The sequence below is a fragment of the Corvus kubaryi genome, unplaced genomic scaffold (assembly GCF_017639235.1).
Source record: "Corvus kubaryi isolate FWS band 111438036 unplaced genomic scaffold, C.kubaryi_AGA036_p1.0 37398, whole genome shotgun sequence".
Classification (NCBI taxonomy): Eukaryota; Metazoa; Chordata; class Aves; order Passeriformes; family Corvidae; genus Corvus; species Corvus kubaryi.
The window spans coordinates 55,325,924-55,346,062 of NW_024581137.1; the positions used below are offsets into that span (position 1 = coordinate 55,325,924).

Here is a 20,139-nt window from a genome sequence, read left to right on the forward strand (position 1 = left end):
CCTTTGAGATAGTCTAACACAGATAGAAAAAATACCAGTGATAATGGACAAATGGATTTTCTTGGCCTCTGTGACTCCGCTTCTGTCTTTGAATATAAAATTAGCTAGAGTTGGGCTGAAACATCCTAGGGGTCATTTAAATTACACCTTAATTATTTAGTCTGAATTGTACTGGATTTTTAGTTTGCCAGGTGACAGAAAATGTAGACAGAAGAACAAAGGTGTAAAATTTTGAGCAGGAATTTACATCAGTTTCCTAGATTTTTTTGAAATCTGCAGCTTCCCAAATGAAATAAATACTTGGGATCCCTAACTTTTAGATGTTGGTAAGTGTTCAAGGGCAGGTTGGACCTGTTGGAGACCTGATCCAACATTTGCAATTTCCTACAAGTGGAGCCTGAGGTGTCTGACTTAACTGTGGTTGTCTACATTATGTCTATTTAACTTTTTTAAGCTGAATTCCTTTTCCATCTCTATTTCTTATTTTATATATTTTGGTTTATTTATATATTTGATTTATTTATATACATTATTATTATTATTATGGCATTGGAACTAAATGAACTCTATGGTTCCTTGCAACCCACTCTGTGATTATGAGCAAAGGTTATTCCTCCAACACAGTCCTGTGAGTTTAACATTAAAATTCCACTCTCCACAGAACTCAATAACTGAGTGTTCCCCCACACCATGGAAGCCATGGTTTCATTTGAAATAATTGATTATTTTATGGAGATGGAAGAGCAGCCCAATTTACCCTCTTCAGATGAAAAATGATCATGTCCTTATAAGAAACTTCTGAGAATAAGAAGAAATTTATGGTTTTTAGAAGAAAACACTGCCCCTCTTCAGAAGAATTACACTGGTTTTTATGGATTATGTTCCCTAAAAGTCTTTGCTGGAGGCAAAACCTGCAGAAAATATAAACCAAACAGTCCATAAAAAATTGATAGATGGCCATTGCTCCTGCCAGCACTCCTCTGAGTTGCAGCTGATGTGGCTGGGATCATTTATGGTCTGCAGAGGAGCTGTCAGGGGCACAGAACTCTCTAGGTTCCCTTAAAAGTCAAGGGGGATCCACTCAGTGAAGTCAGTGGACTCTCTGGGATGATTTCTGTCACCATAAAGAAGACACTTAAATTGGATCAGATAAATTGTCTTCTAAAAGTGTCTCTCTCTTGCCATTAACAATAAAGACAACCTGGGCTGACCTGCTCCCTGGGACATGTCTGTGCTATAAATGTCTGAACTGAGGGACAGGAATTCCATCTGTAGGGAAAATAAAACTGAAATCAGGCCTGGAAGGTCTTTCCTGCAAAAACAGCCTCAGTTTGTGCAGAGCTGAACGCTTCCACTGAGGCTTTGCTTTGGCTTTCCTTTTATTTGTACAATTTTCCGTGATGATCTTTATGGTGTCTGTGCAGGAATCCTGTTCCTACCCATGGTGTCCTGTATCTAGCTCTGGGGTCCCCAGCACAGGAAGGACATGGAGCTGCTGGAGAGAGGCCAGAGGAGGCACCAGGATGATCAGAGGGATGGAGCAGCTCTGCTGGGAGGAAAGGCTGAGGGAACTGGGATTGTTCAGCCTGGAAAAGAGAAGCTTCAGGGTGACCCAACGGTGGCCTTGCAGTAACTGAAGCAGCTGACAAGAAAGATGGAGGGAGATGATTTACAAGGGCCTGGAGTGACAGGAAACAGGGGAATGGCTTCAAACTGGCAGAGAGAAGGTTTAGATTGGGTATTAGGAAGAAATTCTTCCTTGTGAGGGTGGTGTGGTCCTGGCACAGGTTGTCCAGAGCAGCTGTGGCTGCCCCTGGATCCCTGGTAGTGCCCAAGGCCAGGTTGGACAGGGCTTGGAGCAGCCTGGGACAGTGGAAGTTATCCCTGTCCATGGCAGGGGGAGAACTAAATTGTCTTTAAGATCCCTTCCAACCCAGACCATTCTAGGACTCTACAATTTGTTTTTACCAACCAACAGGACCAACTAAGAGGAAATGAAGAAATAATTAGAAATAACCAGCTGTGTCTTATAACTGCACCTGCTGACTTCACAAATGCATGGTCTGTGTTCAAGCATGTGGGAGGCTGTAACAACCAACCACTGGAACAACCCATTCTGCCCCATTTTTTGGACCCAGTGGGAGCTGAACTGCTCAGGACTAAGAACTAAACATCGCCAGGTTCCTACAAAGCACTCAAGAAATACCCAGCTACTGCAAAGTGTTGAGTTTGGGGATTTTCTGCTGAGTCTCTTCCACTTGCATAGCAAAGAGATTTTACTTTTTCAGCATTTACACGTGTACTGTTAATCCAGCCCATCAGTTTGGGACTGATGTAGTTTTAAGAGCAGCAGTTAAGAGAAGAAAAATCTCATTAAAGCACATCCTTTCCAGAATAAATACAAAGGGAAGGAAGGAGGCAAATGAGCAACTATAAACTGTTACTGTTTAAAGGATAAATTCTCCTCCATTCTGATAATGTTGAGACCTGCAGTGTTTATCCCAAGAGATTTGCTGATCTGGTTTAGCTTCTAGATCCTATCCTAATGAGAAAATGAATCCTAACAATAAAAGTATGATTTATAACCATGAGACAGATTTGGAGTTTCCATCTCTGAGATTAGAAGTGCCCCAGGAAATGAGAACTCATTGGTCTCCTAAAAGCTTTCATTAATGGACTGAAATAGTAAAAACAAAGGAAAAACTATTTCTATTAAAATAGAAAGCAGCTGGGAGTCTATGAGTGCAGAGTTTACATGGATTTGCAGAGAACCAGGTATAGAAAATTAAGATTTCCAAGAAGAGCTGGTAACCTTCCAGCAAGGAATACAAATGCCTTCATGAATGAATTTATTTTATCCTGTGATTTGCTCCTAACAGGAGCCATCCCTCTGGAGATGCCTGTTTCTGTATACTGACTGTAAATCAGTAAAGACCAGTGGCTGCTTAAGAGACAGCCAGACATTTGGGTCACCTGGCCCTCTGCAGGTAGACAAAATATTTAAATTGAAGCATGAACAGGCCAGAAACAGACTCTGCATCGTTTTCATCCTTGCTCCATTGCCTACAGGCTGTTCCCTTGCCTTTGGACATGAGGTGTCCTCCTCTCCCAGCTGCAGCAACACAACCAGCCCTCCGTGGCTTTAGCACCTGACTCAAATTGTCCCTCTCACTCCTGACAAAATGGTTTTTGAAATGTTTTCAAAGAATTCTGCACTTTAACAACCATTCCAGTTCTCAGGAGCCAAAAGTCTGAACAGCCCCTTCCTTTATGTTTCTGAACTACATCATCTACACCAAAGCGTGCTGATGACACAAAAACTGGTCTTTTCAGCGTTGAAGTAGATTCCTTCATTATGAATCACCAAAAATGGTCTTCAGTGGCACACAAATTGTGGAAGCAGAAGCCCACAGCAATGGAAAATAAATGTTGCATGCCAAGTAGCAAGTGATAGGACAAGAGGAAACGGCCTCAGGCTGCACCAGCGGAGGTTTAGATTGGATATTAGGAAAAAATTCCTCATCCAAAGGGTTGCAAGCATTGGGACAGGCTTCCCAGGGAAGAGGTGGAGTCATTCTGTAGATGTGGCACTTGGGGACGTGGTTGAGTGCTGGGCTTGGCAGTACTGGATTTATGGCTGGATTTGATGATTGTAAAGGCCTTTTCCACTCAAATGATTCCCATAATTTTAGGATCATTCTTAGAAATGCATTTGCTGCTTTCCCTAATTGAACCCCTGTTGTTCAGAGCAGCATTTTCCCTGGATACTTAATATTCAGTTTATGAGAACAACACACAAAAATGCAAGCCGAGGGCTACGAAATGTTGATAATACCTTAATTGCACTAAAATGGACGTAAGCAGAGAAGAGGACAATAAAAAAGAGGGGTAGAATTATTCTCTCCTAATTTTTGGCATCCACAGTGGAGAGTGAGCTTTATCCTCATTATTTTAAAGTGTGGAAATGCCTGAATTTACTCAGACAAGCCTTTAACTTTCTAATCATTTTCTAATAATTTTCTGATTAGAAACAATGTAAAAAAAATTATTTTAAGGCCATTTTTTCATTTATGTATTTAGTATGATTTTTTTTGCATAGATGGATTTTCCAGGCATGTAAAAATTTTTACCTTGTTAAAGGAAAACATTTAAACTTACAGAAATCAAGATTTTTTTTTTTAATCTCTAGCAGTAATTGTTGAAAATGAAACACATTCCTAAATCTGTATGATTTGGAGTTTCCTAAAGGTAAAAGTTGGTTTACTCTCACATAGACAACTACTAGCAGCCAGAAGTATTAAGATTTTAAGTAGAATTTTTTTTTTTTAATTTTTTTTTTGCCTATGGGTAATTTTATATTATCATTGCCCTAAGAATTTGTGCTGGAAATTCCTAAAGAAAGGAGCAGCAAACGCTCTGGCTGTACTTGTATTTAGTGCTTGGGAATCCCTCAGTGCATTAGGACAACTGAAAGAAAACTTTCGTTGGAATATCCCACGGCAGCTGCTTCTCCATTAAGTCTTAAACCACTGAGCTTGTGCAGAAATGGCAGCAGGAGAAGAAAACCTTAAAAAGTCCCAGATGCCCATCCATTCCCTGATCTTCAGAGCAATGTCCAGCTCTAGATCCTGCTCCTCCTCATCTCCACCACCCCCATCTTTCTAACAGCCCAGCAGGCTCTGTAAAATGAATAAGGACTGGTGGGAACGTCTAGAAATCTGAACAAGATGTATAGGAGGACCTGAGGGTCCAAAGAGGAGGATGGAGTGAGAGATGGATGTCTCTTATCTCAGGAGTTTGGGAAGGAGCAGGAGAAAAGTGGAGAGAGTAGAGAAAAGCCTGGAGGAGAAAGACACACACTCATCTGTCCCCCAGCTGCTCAGCCCCTCCCTATCCAGTGAAAATTCCAAATGAGCACTGAATCTTTACTGTCTCAGGAATAGGGTATAGAAGGTGAAGAAAAACACTGACTCAAACTGCACTAACACGAGGAGGAATAAAAAAAGGAGCTTCGGAATGAAGCACTTCTGCTGCTTATTCACGGACACCCTGAGAGATTCCGGGAAGAGAAGTGCTGGAGAGACCAAAGGCTGTCATGGTAACAAGGTTAGCAGCACTTCTGTCACACATTAAACCCTGCAATTGTGTGTGCTGAGGTGTTTGGGCAAATTCTCTTTGAGGTAAAGCCCACAGCTGACTCCCTCCTAGGCTCTGTGCCAGAATATTCTGCAACAGTTCAGTGGGGTCTGCCAGGACCCAAGTGACTCAACAACTTTCTTTAACTCACTTGGACTGGGTTTCAGTTTTCCTTGTCAGGTTTAATCACGTGTTTGAGACTTTCCAGCTACTGCTCAGATCAAAGGCTGGACATGCTCATATAAGACTTTAGCCTTGCCCACATCCTTATTCTCTCCCGTGACAGCCTTGCCCACCTTGACCATTAATAAGCAAATATATTTACCCACTAACCACACCCGCAGCCAGGGCAATCCAGAGCATCCACCATTAACATTTCTGTATCAATAACCAGCTGTATCCATGGCACAGACAAAGAGGACAGATATTTTTATAACGCTGATCACCTCACCCTTGCTCCATAAAAACCTTTAAATACCATCTTTTGTAGGGCATAAAGGTGTTTCTACAGCACAAAACAAGGCAGGCACTGTCAGTGTTGTAACATTTTATATCCTATTTTCTCCACATCAAAATATGTGACACATTTCATAGAGGAAGAGAGTGGTTATTAGAGCATGGGAGAGAGACAGGAATTTCAAATCCAGCTCCAGCTAATGCTGGGATGTTGGGCAAATTATCTCCATTGCCCTTACCTGAGCTTCCAACAGTCACTGAATTATTCTCTGTGAACACCTCAGCACTCCCTTTTCCAGAACCATTACTTCTATTCCCTGGAATTTCACACCAGCCACCAAAAATTCAAATGGAATCCATTCTTTTAGCGTGGAGTTATAACTATGAGCTTCACCTTTAGGGCCTTCAGCATTTCTGAGGAAGATCTAGTGAAGATACCAACACTTAAGAGATGCAGCTAAAAGCAAGAACAGTTGCACCAATCAATTAGAAAGCTCTCAGGTTGGGTGTGGGCTTGCCAGGCTACAACGGACTATTTAAAACTTTTGCAATGCAAAAATGTCAGCTGCTTGCTTTTAATTGCTCTGGGTTCAGTCCCAACCGAGTACTGCAGGCAGCCTGCAGAGCGGGAACGCCTCAAGTTCTGATAGTCCTCTGGTGATTGGCTTTGAATTCCTGGCAAATCATTTCATTTTTATCTTTCACCACACATAGAACAGAAATAAAAATATACACCCCTCAGCTTCCATTGATTCTGCTTTGGCTACGTGTTTTCAAAATCTTAAAGTATGGAAAGTTAACCAGAACAAAGTATTTCTGTTTGTTGTAACACTGGAAGCAAGAAGTAACTGCAAAATTGTTGACTTAAAATAACCCACTCCAGTCAGGCCTCCTGGAATGAGATAAAGAGTTACAAAGTGCTCTGAAATCTGCAATGCAGATCAAAAATCGAGTATTCTTTGCTTGTTCTGTCTGTGGACTATGGGACTGCAGAAAAACAAGGTAACAGATACCATGTAATGCTGCATAGATTTTTCCTTTACTGTGTGTTTTCCCAATCAAACAGACACGTTTATTGCAGTCTTGTGGATGTTGATAAAATCCTGATGATTGTAACAGAAAAATAGAAGACGTAACAATTTTTATTGTGCACGTGTCCACTGCTGCCCCTGAGCTCTCTGTCTTCCCTGTTGAAAATGGTCATAAAATCTTATCCTTCAGGTTGGGGAAATAATAGCCAAAAATTTATTAACATGCATAGCTACATTAGTTTTCATTGTCATCTTGTAAAAAATAATTGCTTTTGTAAAAAGTACATCTGCTGGGTGAATTTCTGTCTCACTTGTCTCAAAGATTCGTAGCACAACAAGCTATTTTATAGCAACCTAAAAAACTGTATTTTTTCTGCTAATAAGAATTTTATGTTTGGATGTGAGAAGGTTTCTTAAGAAATTCAGCAAAAGAAGAAGAGTAATCCATCAAAATAATGTGAGAGAACTCCAGCCACATCTGAGTGAACTGGGCACTCACCCAAGCAGAAGTGACAAGCACTTTAGGTGGCAACTGTGGCATTAAAACAGCATTTCCCTCCTCTAAAACTCAAGACTTTTAAAACCTCTAGGAATGACAGGGGAAAAAATATTGATGAGCATCCTGCATAAATAAATGCGTAAATTGAGTTTATTTATCCATGAAGAAAATGGAGATCTGTGCTAAGTTTTAAATTAACTAGAACAAGAGAACAGATATATTTTTCTGGAGAGAAGACAGCAAAAAATACCAATGATACTCCTAAATCCTAGAACTAGGATGTTTACCCAGTGGTTACTGGAAGGACAGTTTCAGCATAAGGACACTCTTGACTTCTAAAATAATCAGCTATCAATATATATTTGTATGTGTATATTTTTATACATATATAGGTATAGGTATATTTAACGACCCACAAGTAATTGCTCAGATAAGAAGCCACCCACCTCAGTCAGAAGTCTTGTGTTTAGCTGATACCAATTTCAAACACCTGATGCCCACTGAGGTGTGGCTGCACACTGAGGATTCATCTAAAGATTTCACACCCGCGCTCACAGGGCTGAACTCGCCAGCACTCTCCTTGAACAGATTAATGGCTAAATTGCAAATACATCTCGCTTCTGATATTAACTGTTTCCCTTTTATTTGCACAGAAGGCAGGGAGTGACAGTCTCCCACCTGCTGTGGAATTACCTCAGGGATACTTTCAAAGAAAGAGCAGATTCTTAGGGGAATGATTAATTTCCTGTAACTCTGGATATTGCAAAGTAGGCATCTACAGCTGAGCGGGCCTTAGGCTGCCGCTAAACTCAATAAGTAAGAAAAATAGGCTTGTTTAAAAATACCAGAGCAGCCTTTTTTGGTTCTGCCTGAGGGTCTACCTACTGCATTTTCCAGTCTCCAGCAGTGGATATTTAGGGAACAACACAGAGACAAGAGATAAATGAACACTCTCCCAGCCTCCATGCTCATCCCAGAGGATTTCCTTAACAGGACCAGGTTCCTCTGGCATGGTAATAACCCCCTGTGTATTTTACAGTAACAGCAGGCAAGAGATCAGCTTCTGAATGCTTGGCCTGATGTACCAGGGACATCTGCACAAGGTGGAGAGTCCAGAGGGTGAAGAGGGAGCCTTGAAATCAGACTCCTGTCCCACATCAGTGGAGCTGAGACACCACCCAGCATTTCATACCCTTAGGAATCTGTTTCTCATTTGTGTCACCTCTTAGCTACTAGAATGTGCAATTTGAAATACCTGCATTCATAAACAATCTTTTTGTCTGACCATTTATGCACAGCAGTAGCACCACAAAGAGAATGAATCTGCTACAAATAAAGATGCAGAGAGGGCGAAGGTTGAAGAGCTCAAGTCCAAGTGGCTTACATAAACCATGTTAACATTTTCCATTATCTATCTCTTACACAGCAGTGTCCACCCTCTGACAGTTTAACGAGTAAGATGAATGCCCAGAGGTAAAAAAAAAAAACAACCCTCATCGTTCTTATTTGGTAATGGAATAAGAAAGCTGAACAGTATAGAGCTGGAGCTTTACAGGTTGCTTTCCATTCTGACAAGCTTTGGTGCTTAACTATTTTTGTGTACACGGGACAATAGGCTGCCCAGGGAAGTGGCTGAGTCACCAGCCTGGAGGTATTTAAAAGGTGTAAATGTGGCACTTGGGGACAGGGTTTAGTGGTAGACTGGGCAGTGCTGGGTTAAGGGCTGGACTCAGTGATTTTAAAGGTCTCAGACAATTCTGTTGTTCTGTGGTTCTGTGACTATACAGTAAGATGTTCTCATCTCAGGGTTGAAGGCCAAGGCCAATTAATTCCTTGCATAACAGAGTTTATTCCTAAAAGTTCAACTGAGTGATGCAACTCAAACAATGAGCTGTCAGCTCCAACTTTACAGCAGGTGATTTCTTCAAGCTGAATCTCTGATCCGTTTTGTGTTCAAATTCTGGTCCAGGATAGGCCAGAACAGCACCTGCAAGTACGGAGCATCCTTTCACCTTCTCTTCCTCAAACCAGCCACTGCTGGCTTCTCAAACAGCTTTGGGCACATCTTGAACACACCAAGAACAGATGGTGGAAGGTTACCCTCTTTTTTTGCTGTCACTAGTTGCTAGTGAAGAAAGGCAGCACCCCCAGGTACAATTTTACACACAGAGGCCTAAGACACACAGAGTTCATCCTCACAAAGAAATGGATGGAGCTCAGCCTCACCTCGGTCTGGCTCTGGGGTGAATCTGGCTCTGAGTGTGGCTCAGGACACCCCTCCAAAAGAAGCATGGAAACATCCATGTTGTCCAAAGCAGGGAGACAAAGGCGAGACCACAACTGCATGTCAGCAAGAGCACATCTAGATGCTCATTCCTGACCTGGAGAGTCAACTCAGCCACGGGTTCATGAGCTCTTGGGCATTTTACTGAAATCAGAAACAACAAAAAAACTGCCTATTTTACCCAATTTCTCCCATTTCCTGATAACAGTTATCCTGCACCACTGTAGGTGCTGGACATCCTCTTGAACCACCCATCCTTCAGAACAGTGTGGTCTGTAGTACCACTCGTGGGTTTACTCTTAGATTGCCCACAGCATTATTTCAATGCTTGGAGGGCTCATCATCCCCCAAAACCAGAGAGAAATGCTGATTTAAAGGACAGGGGGTGTTTTCATTTAGGAGCAGACACACTGACATGATTCTGTGTGAAGAGAAAAGGCACTCGATCTGTTCTGTGGAACTCGACAAAATGAGAGCTTCTACAGCGTGTATTATCATCTTTCAAGTGTGGAAAAAATGGTATCTAATTTAGAAACCACATTCAGCAAATGGTGTTTGTTGTACCAACTGTATAAATTCAAGGATTTAAGTGTATTTGATGGAGTGGGGCATTGTATCAGTCACTACTGAGGGTCTGCTAGGAACGCACCAGGCAGAAATGACAGCCACGACTGAGGTGTGCCACTCTTCTGAAATATGAAAGAAATCTCAGCAGTGTGTTCCCAGAGTCTTTACATTCCTGTATAACGTAAAATGTGAGGGCAGATTACTTCCTTTGGTGCTTTACTGAGATTCTGCAAAAGCATCTTTCCATGGGATCAAGACACTGGAGCAACTTCTTACTGAAGCATGTTTCATGCTGAGCATTTTACAGCCTCCTTTACACAGCTTAAAGATTTGTTGTTGCAAATTTGGAAGAACTTGTCAGCCTCGGGACACCTAGAATAAATGGGGATAACCTTTAGATATGTTCATCTATCTCATCCAGAAATCATTTACCAAAAAAATAAACCCCCATACCCCAAATTCCTCATAAATACTTTGTTTCTGCAGCAAATGTAGAAATAGATGTGGTGCTTAGGAACACGGTTTGGTGGTACACCTGGAGGTGTTATCTTAATGGTTGGACTGGATGATACTAAGGGCCTTTTCCAACCTAAATCACAAAATAATTTGATTTGGTAGGGACCCACAAGGATCATCGAGTCCAACTCTCTAGTGAATGGCCCATACAGGGATCAAACCCACAACCCTGGCATTATTAAGTTGTTCTATTACTCTAATAATCCTCTCTAGTGGACCACAGAACTTGCTGGGATGTCTACAGTTTCCTAATACACGAGGGATTTCCATACCCTCAGTTTGGAAGGACACCAGACTTGAAAAAATGCAACTTTTTAAATTATAAGGGCAATAATACAAATTGTTCAACAACACCCAGCATTGTCAGCTTTATTTTGGGAAGCACAAGCAAGCAGAGCCAGACTGCCTGGTATGTCATTTGGGGCAGTGGGAAAGTAAACCAACATCATCACCTCTATTTAAATAGTGCTGTTGCAACCTCTGAAAATAGGAAGTGCTGGGAAGGTTGCTGGTGTCCAGCTCGAGTGGTGACCATGCAAACACTGATGTCTGAGGTTATCTTTATGCCTGGGAGCAGTGACTGGGTGCTGTGGATGTGATCCTGTCCCCCAGGCAGCTGCAGGAGCAGCGTGGGGAGCCGCAGCCAGCAGGCTGACGCCAAGGGAGTGAAAGCATATGTGAAAATAAATAGCTCATCCAAGTCTCATTCTAAATGGGACTGCTCATTGATGTGACCTGCTGGGAAAAGCAGAAGGGAAGCAGCGAGAACGGCTGCCATGCCATTACTCTGGAGGGATATTTAGGGGTGTAATGATGCCAGACTTCTGTTTCCAAGAAACAAATAGTGTGATGTACAGAACAGTGTGATGTATAAATAAGCCCTGGAGCAGAGAGGGCCTCACCTTCGTAGTTCAGGATGGAAAGCAAGGTATCAAATACGCTTGTGTGTCATAAAACTTTCATCCACTAAAAGGATGATTGATTCAAGAATGATTGATTCAAGAATGATTGACTCAAGAATGATTGAAATTGATTATTTCAAACTAACAAGTCAACCAAGAGGAACACTATTTATACATTCTCAGTTTTGTGCTTCTGTAAGTGCTGGAGGAGCCTCTAGTATAAAACACTGTCCCAGCAACTGGGAAAATGATGGCAATCTCCAGGTTAGCTGGAGACTTGATGAGCATCTTTGATAACTTGTGGATCCATCCCTGGGTACATTCCTCCCACACCCACCAACACTTCCTTAAACCACAGCTTCCCCAGAGACTTGAGGAAACAACACAGCAGTAGTGTAACCCTGAATTTGTGCAGGTGCAATCCTGCACCACTTAGAATCAGGATGTTTACACCATTTCTGTGAGACAACAGCCTTTCACTACAGAGTGACCAGAATGAGGTCAGGGAACCAAGCCCCACCTCAAGAGGATCCAGTCACCAGGACAAACAAATCATTTTTCCTTTCAGTGCATCCCAGGACTTCTGGAAATGAAATGCACAAAATCTAATTTACTGCCCCTCCTTTAGTGGATTGTCTGCATACACCTAAACACCATAAATGCAAACTGCAACCTTCAAAGTGACTGAAGGGGGAGAAGGAAGAAAATCAGAGAATGTAATTCTTTTACTGATACAGCACAGTAGCATTGGCCAGTCACATGCTGGTCTACTTTTTTGGACAACATTCCTGTTTTCAGACCTTTTGAGAAGATCTTAAAGATTGTGTGGTCAAATGTGTCAATGGAACAAATAGGGGGATCAAAAGATTTCCATGCAGATCAAAATTAAGTAGGATCAGATGTAACCCGAGACTTGCAGTCTCTTGTGGAAACACGTTAAGATGGGAAAGTCAAGGGATGTGAAGGGAATAATGCAAAAACACACGGAATATCAGCATGAACTGAGGACCCCTGGTCTCTTAAGTTCCTATAAAAATTCAAGCTATAACTCAGTGCCTGTATCATACAGATATATAGACTTACAGCCACCTGCTCATCCTGGATATCACTGTAATTCTAGTCAAACCAGACCAGGAGATTACAACATCAGAAACATCTTTAGCTGAGTCACCTAAAAAAAAATAATCTGATATTTCAACCAATTCCTCTTATATGCAAAGGCAAAGTAATAATTAAACACAGTTTTCCTTCAAGTTTACAAACACACATCCCCATCTGGACTGGTGCATTTCCCCCATTCCCCAGCTCTCCTCTGGATTGCTCTATGATCCTGGGAATTCCTGCTAGGCTGTGGCCTTTGTGAAATGAGTTTGGTGATGAAGTGTCCCTTGACCTTTACCAAGGACTTTGGTGTGGCCAAGGTGGGAGCAGTGACCATGTTGCGTGAGGAATGACAGTGGGAATATTCAGTCGTTCCCTGACAGCCTTGGGAGATTCCTTACCTTCCATTGTTACTGGAATTTTTAAAATTCCAGTAATTACCTGCCCAGATTGTGGCCAGGATGGAAAGTTAGATACCTACAGCAATGTTGCCATCTTGGCTCTGTGACTGACTACTGCAGTTGTAATAAATTCTATTAACTCCCTCTGTAAATGTTGAATTAGTCAGTGATTAAGAGCTGCTAAAAATCTTGTGATCCACCTAAAAGCTGTGAACAAACCTCACACTGCTGCTGGTTCAGAAGCCGTGTAAAAATTCCATCTGTGCTGAATTGGTGTTTTTACAGCATCTTATTGAGATCCCCTTTTACTGATATGTTTGATGGTGGTGCTTCAGGTGATGCTAATTAATTATATGTGTAATCCTTTAGATAAAAAACATTGACCTGGTCTGGGACTAAGATTGGACTGAGCTGCACCTAAGACCTATCAAGAGTTTAACAAGCAAGAGGGGGTCTACTCTGACCCTCGTGACTCAGCAGAAGGGTGCTGTTGACAGCAGGTCTGGAGGCTTCACAGACTCTAATTTGGACATGGTTAACTTCTATTCGTGAGAAAATCCCGTGAAAATAAAAGCAGTTAGCTTTTGCCCATGAGAATGTAGTATCAACAGAAGCATGAAAGTTAAACAACAGAAGGAGAAAATCAGCAACATATCTGCACCTGTGTCTTGGTTTGACAGACAGGTGTCTGCTAAGGAAGGCAGAAGCCTCCCTTGGAATGGCAGATGCAACCCCCTTCCCTCCGAGTTATTATAACTTTGAAATCAAGGGGTTTTTAGGCAAAGATGTGGAAAATAGGAATAACAGTTCTTTACTATTATATATCTATATGTGTATAACCAGTCAAACAAGCAGCAATAACTATGGCAGTAACAGCAAACAATCACAAACCCAGTGCCAGCCTTCTCGGCTGTCAGGCCCTTTCCCCTCGGGTGCAGTTCCGCTCGCAGCCGGCAGGGGCGCTGGCGGCTCCCGGTGAGCAGGGCAGGTGCGATGGTTCCCCCGCGGCTGCAGGGGGCGCTCCGGAGCGAGCTCGGGGAGCACGCGGCACCGGTGCCCTGGGATCCCGGGAAGGGATGGGACAAAGGCTTCACAAACCCCTGGGCAGCCGATCCCGGTGTCCGGCCGGACCCTCGGGAACAGCAGGCTGGAACGGCAGGTTGGAACAGCAGGGACGAGCACAAATCCCAGATGGCAGATGCAATGTATCCAAACGGGGAACCCCCCGGAGGTCTGGGCAGGCAGGGCGAGCAGGGCTACAACGCAGCGAAGGCTCGAAGCAACAGCGGGGCAGGGCGGCCACAGCCCGGCTCCCAGCGGGGCAGGGAAGGCGGGCTGGGGATCCCGGGGCTTCTCCAGCAGAAGGACAAGCAGCCGAAGAAAGCAGCCTCCCTCTCTGTCCAAATGCTGAGACCGACTGCCCACACACCCAGGTGAAACAAAAGAGTAGCCAGCTCTTTTGTTTTTCTGAAGTACCCAGCCATTTGTCCCCCTAGCAACATGTATGGGGAAAATTCCTTTAACAGAAAAAAAAAACCCCAAAATCCAGGAGAGTTCCTAAAACCCCAACAACCTGTTATTTTCCTGAATGCTTGAACACTTATGCCATGGTAGCCAATGACTATATGTTTTAGTTAACAGTAGCCAGTAAGTCTATTGTAGTAGTGTAGCAGCCAGTGACTCTGTAACACGAATGATAACATACAAAAGGTGTATAAAAGAGGCTGCTTTGTTTAATAAAGGGCTTTTTGCACTTTGTCCGAGGCACTGTCCATGTGTGTCATGACCACCCCAACAGCGACAGGGTGCCTCTTACCCTTTTGCATTTTTCATCTCTGTTTAAATAATTCTATCTCAATCCTAACTTGATTTTCCTTTGTGTGTTTCATCCATGTAAAAAGTGATGGAGTGGACCTTGATGCTGAACTTTGCTAACTCCCACTTTTACAAATTCAGGCTGAATATACTTCTGCTAGTAGCCTTGATGGTGATTCTTTAACAACCTAAGCCACTCATCGACAACACCATCAAGCTCAGGAACTGAATCCAAGCAATCCGGAAGGTGCCATCCAGGGATTTTTCAAGGAAATGGTGCCCAAAAGAGAGAATGAGTTATGCTGCCTTCCAACTCTGAAAAATTATTTCTTGATTTAAATTGCTTCAGAATGAATTTACAATGTTATTCCCTCAGCCATTCTGTGAAATTACCCATGCATTACATTCTCAAAAGCATTTTATGCCATCTGTTTGGGATACTTAGTGTGAACATATTTGGGGGGTGAAATTAGTAATTATAAGAGGAGGAAATTAACATATTGGACTAATTAACAGCATCTTCTGGAAAGGAAACAGGGAAGATAACGAATTACAAAGCTTAATGTTTACTGTTCTCCCAGCTAAATAAAAATTGTTCAATATGGCTCTCCTTGGGTTTCTTTTCCGGATTTTTTTTTCCCTTTTAAAATATGGTATCTGCACTGTGTCCAAGAACAGCAGCCAAAGACTCAGACACTGCAGGCTCTGTGGTCTGGTTCTCTCCATCCACGCTGCTGAATGACACCAATGTCCCCGTGTGACACAACCTTGTCATTACCAGGGTTCAAAATGAGGGATGCAACACAGCTCACCTCATTTGGGACATTGAAATATAAGAGCAGACTTAGTCACAGGAACTCATTATCCTTGGATCTCAATAAAGAAAAAGCATTTAATTTCTTCTCCATTTTAGGTTTTAATTTAGGATGAAATCGTGCTTTGGTCTTTAACTGTACCAACCAGAGCTTTACTGACCATGAAGAGGTGATGATTATATTGCAGACCTCCGTTTTTAATGAGAAGGCTCATAGCTGAATAGTCCAGACTGTTCGGAAGTTCCAACGTTCATGGAGCACAAAACCAACATGTAAGGGTTAGAATCACCATGTTCTTGTTGGTGATCCACCACACTGAGAAAAGAACATTGGTCTGTGCTAAGCAAAAAAGTGAATTTTTGTCCCTAGGATGTCCCAAAGTTCACCTCATGCTTATGCCTGAGGCTGGCCATGAAGCAGATTTGGGGTTTACTATATTTGGGGTTTATTATGTGTATAAACCCACTCTCAAAGCACAGTACAGGTTTACAGGATTTTGAAGTATCTTAGGAAGGTTTGTTCTAAAAAAGCTGCAGGTTGGACTGACTCTATAAAAATCAACTTCAGAGTGTTGCTTTACCTCTTATCAGTGATACCTTACAACGATAGTGGAATAGAAGAGAGGCTTCTGTGGCTTCTGCCTTCCCTTTTCCCATTAAAATTCTGTTCCAGTAGCCACACTCCACTGGAGAAGATGCCCTGTGTTCATGCATCATGTAAACAGCCCAGAAAATGATATTTTGTCAACAACTGAAAAAGAAATTGTTTGCTGACTTCTAAGACAGCCTGGTGTGAAATTTGTTTTGTGTTTGTTTTTTTTTTTCTAAAATAGAAGCTTTGCACAAAGAAAAACACTTCATGAATAAATGGCAAGTTTTACGGTAATATTTACAAACACATTCAAAAGGCAAAGAACACCTAAAGGAAAGGTCCAAGTATAGAACCTCATTTATCTTCCCTTTGTTCCCAGCTTCAGAATGGAATAGATGGTTACGAAATTGATATAAACAAATCTACTACACGAGGCAGAGCTGCTCCCTGGAACACAATGGCACAAGGGGCAGAGCTTGGGCCAGATTCATAATCCAGGTCAACACACCCATTTATATGCAAATTGAGAGGCAGTTAAGGCACCACAACTTTCACACTTCAGTCTGATATCTAGATCAGCTTACTGTCCTTAAGGAATTGATAAAGTCAGATTAAAACACCCTTGATCCGACATACTTTACAGAAAGATTTTTAATTCCCTGAGCTTCGTTTCCTTTGCCATTTCCCAGGGCTGGAGAACTGCCTGAATGATAATACCTGCATTATATTTTAAACTCCTCCCTTCATGAAGATTCACCAGGGGAAAAAAAATGAGGAGGAAGGGAAGAAATTTAATTTTTCCCCCAGAAGCACCACTCATTGCAGCAAACACCCCCCAAATAATGCTGAAGAGGAGTGGCTCTGAGTGTGCTTCTTCCACTTCTGAAGCAAAGCTGGATCCAGTTTCACATCTCTTAAAGAATCCCTTTTGTGCTGGTGTATTTTAGCCAAGAGTCAAGTGCTTTGCCCTGCTTCTAAAAACTGGTCTGGATAAATGGATAAGACACGTCAACTGTACTAATCTTCAACTATCATATCAGTCAGTAAATACAGCAAATCCAACAGATTAAACTATGAGAGCAGGCTGTCATTAGTTCCCCTGAAGCTCTCTCTAGGTGTGTAAACTTCCAAGTCCTCTGTCCTTGTCATACCACTGCACACTGTCACCAAGCAAAAGCCAAGGCTGGAGACACTCTGTTTATCTCAGCAGGAAAAGATGTTCCTGGAGCAAGGACACTTTGAAAATGGATCCTCCAGTAACGAGAAGCCACCAAGAAACGGAGGAATAAATACCTGTGACATTGGTGCGGGCTGACAAAGCTTCGCAGTACTTTTCCAGCAGAACAGACAAGGGCAGGTTCACAGAGGATTCACAGTGCAGAACTATCTGGATAAACAGAAAGAAACCAAGCAGGTAAAGCAGCAACCTAGAACAGATTTTCTCATTCACGAGTACAACAACCCCCAGCACTCTCAGAAGAGTTCCCATTCATTATTTATTCAGGTACAGACACCCCCTGACATAGAAGGTTTGTGTTTATACTTGCTCAACTCCAGGTGGAATTCACCTGACTAATGCAGGCAACTACAAATTAACCACCTATTCTGGATCTCTTCTTGTGAGAGCTGCTGAATACCTTTAACAAAGCTCAGGATCCACTTTGTCTCACCTAAAAGTAGATGCCTGAAATAGCAGGACTGAATCACATCCCATTAAATATCACATGTTGATTCAGTGAACTTTTAATTGGCACTTGGGTGCTAAAGATCCTTGCACATCCAAGAGAGATAGCAATTGGCAAAGGGCAGTTCCGAGGGCTGGAGGAAGAGTGTTTCCACGGAATAATACAGGATAATTGGGCACCCCTGTAAGGTGTCCCGTGGCTCTTTTTAGCCAGTGAAAGACACACAAGTTCCTGACCCTCAGCATTCAGGGCTGAGCCTTCCACAGAGGGCAAATAACAGTGAGAAAGAGCAGTAATGCCAACACGGGCACTTAGAGAAAGCTGCAGTCAGTACAAGACAATAGTAATCCCCAAGTAAATTTTAGGAAACAGAGTTGAAAATCAATGGGGATACTTTAATTTTCACACTCAAACTGAAACTACTGAAGTGCCCATTGCAGACAGAGGAGAGAAGCCCACAGAGCTGTACATCAAAATACAGAGCCAAGTTGGGATCCTGCGTGGAGCTCTTGGAAAGCCCTTTAAGAAAGGCAGAACGAAACATGGCAGGAAAATTCAGGAGTGACAAATCAATGACAGAAAATTCCATTTTCAAACTATGAATCAAAATCTTCCTGACTGTTTCTGAGGGGGGATATAAAGCCATGGTAACACACAAAATGCCTTTGCCTTTCTATTTACACAGAATGACTTCAACACAATTCAGGCAGCTTTTACACAGGGAAACAACCCTACTCCTTGAATGTTGATGTTACATTTCAGTGCTTTAAGGTGTGTTAAGTGATTGAGGATCCCATTTCATGCCACTGAATTCTCTGTCACTTAATAAAAAGGAGGGTAAATGCTCATGACAATAGAACCCATCAGCAATGTTGGTCTCTAAAGAACAACTGTTCTTTGTACAGCACCTTTTTCTACCTATTTCTCACTTTGCTGCTATTTTACAAAATAGGAAGTGTTGAAATACAAACAGAAAGCCTTTCTCAGACTTTATTCTTTTCATACAAACACCACGAAGGTGCTATTTCTCCTCCAGGGAGGCTCAAAACTCCTGCCTCCCGTATCAAAACCTCCATGAATGGTCAGGTCAAGGAGAAAAAGGCGGTGGCTGTTGTGCAGCCAGGACAGATTCCCTCTCCTGAGGCACAGAGCTCCCAAAACCCAGGCTCTGCAGTGGCCATGTCTCATGTCAGACCCAGTCACGTGAGTTGACACAGCAGAGGCATTTCTTCCCCTCCATCCCTCACCCCTCTGCCACCTCCCAGGCCAAAGCACTGCCTCACTTCAAAGAAGAAACTCGAGCCCTCCCCATGTACTGTAAATACGCTGCGTGTTCAGCTGTCCCCCCACCAAGATGACGGGAAAGAACGCACAGAGGTCAAGCTCAGCACAGCTTGGGCAGGAACAAGAAAGGTTAAATGTCACATTTGCTTTAGGGTCAGCTCAGGTTAATTTGGCTAGGGGGAAAAGTGCCTTCCACATATTATGTTACTTTTGGTTTCATTTTCTCCCCGCTAACCACAGTCAACAGCCTTGCTGTGCGCGAAACTTTTGAAAAAACAGTTGGATTTAAAGCAAATAAACCCCAAAAGACTAAAAAACCCTCTTACAATAATAAAAAACAGCAACAACAGAAAAAGAGAAACATTTCAGTAATGCAGAATTGTAAAGATAAATAATTGGGCCTGTGACAGCACAGAAATTATATTTTGAAGTACTAAAATGATCACTTTGGGTTACTAATGCACTACTTTACTCAAACTGCATTGCTTTTAAAAAAAAGCTATTCCATGACCTCTGACCGCCAAATCAGTTCTTTGTTGTCCTGCAAATTTACCTAAATCATGCACAGAAATGTCCAACTTAATTCCTCTGAGCCACTGTGGACATTTATGAACAAATAAAACTAATGTGCTGAGCCAAAGACTGAGGTGGAAATGAATCCTTTCCTTTCCAAAGCAGGGACACCAACTAAGAGCAGGCCAGATCTGAGTCTTCAGAAAACAGTACAGAGCCTTTGGTCAACTGCCCATTCACATCTGAGAGGACTTCGGGAAAAGGAGTGGATGAATTACTCTGGTGCATCACTGTCTGCCTCTCTCATGGGCATTTTGTTGGACCTTTCCCCTTGGACATGGTCACGGCTCTTCATTAATTCATGGAAGATCTTCATCTCTGTCAGAGGACATCAATTACGAGACACAAATGTTGCCCACTCTCAGTTCCCACCAGAATTTGAGGTTATTTCATCCACGTTAGAGAGGATTTGTAAGTTTTAAGAACAATTAACAAAGAGTCCTGGTTTGAAATACTGAGTTCCACTATGTAGCAATATAGAAA

At 42.4% G+C, this 20,139-nt stretch overlaps 1 protein-coding gene across 1 annotated transcript in view; it reads right to left on the minus strand.

Annotated features, from left to right (window-relative positions):
* Positions 1-20,139, minus strand: part of CRHR2 (corticotropin releasing hormone receptor 2) — a 142,232-nt gene that overhangs the window by 111,429 nt on the left and 10,664 nt on the right. Inside the window, exon 2 of the mRNA XM_042043450.1 lies at positions 17,408-17,501. Coding sequence (XP_041899384.1) covers positions 17,408-17,501 — 94 coding nt within the window. The remainder of the gene's footprint in view (positions 1-17,407; positions 17,502-20,139) is intronic.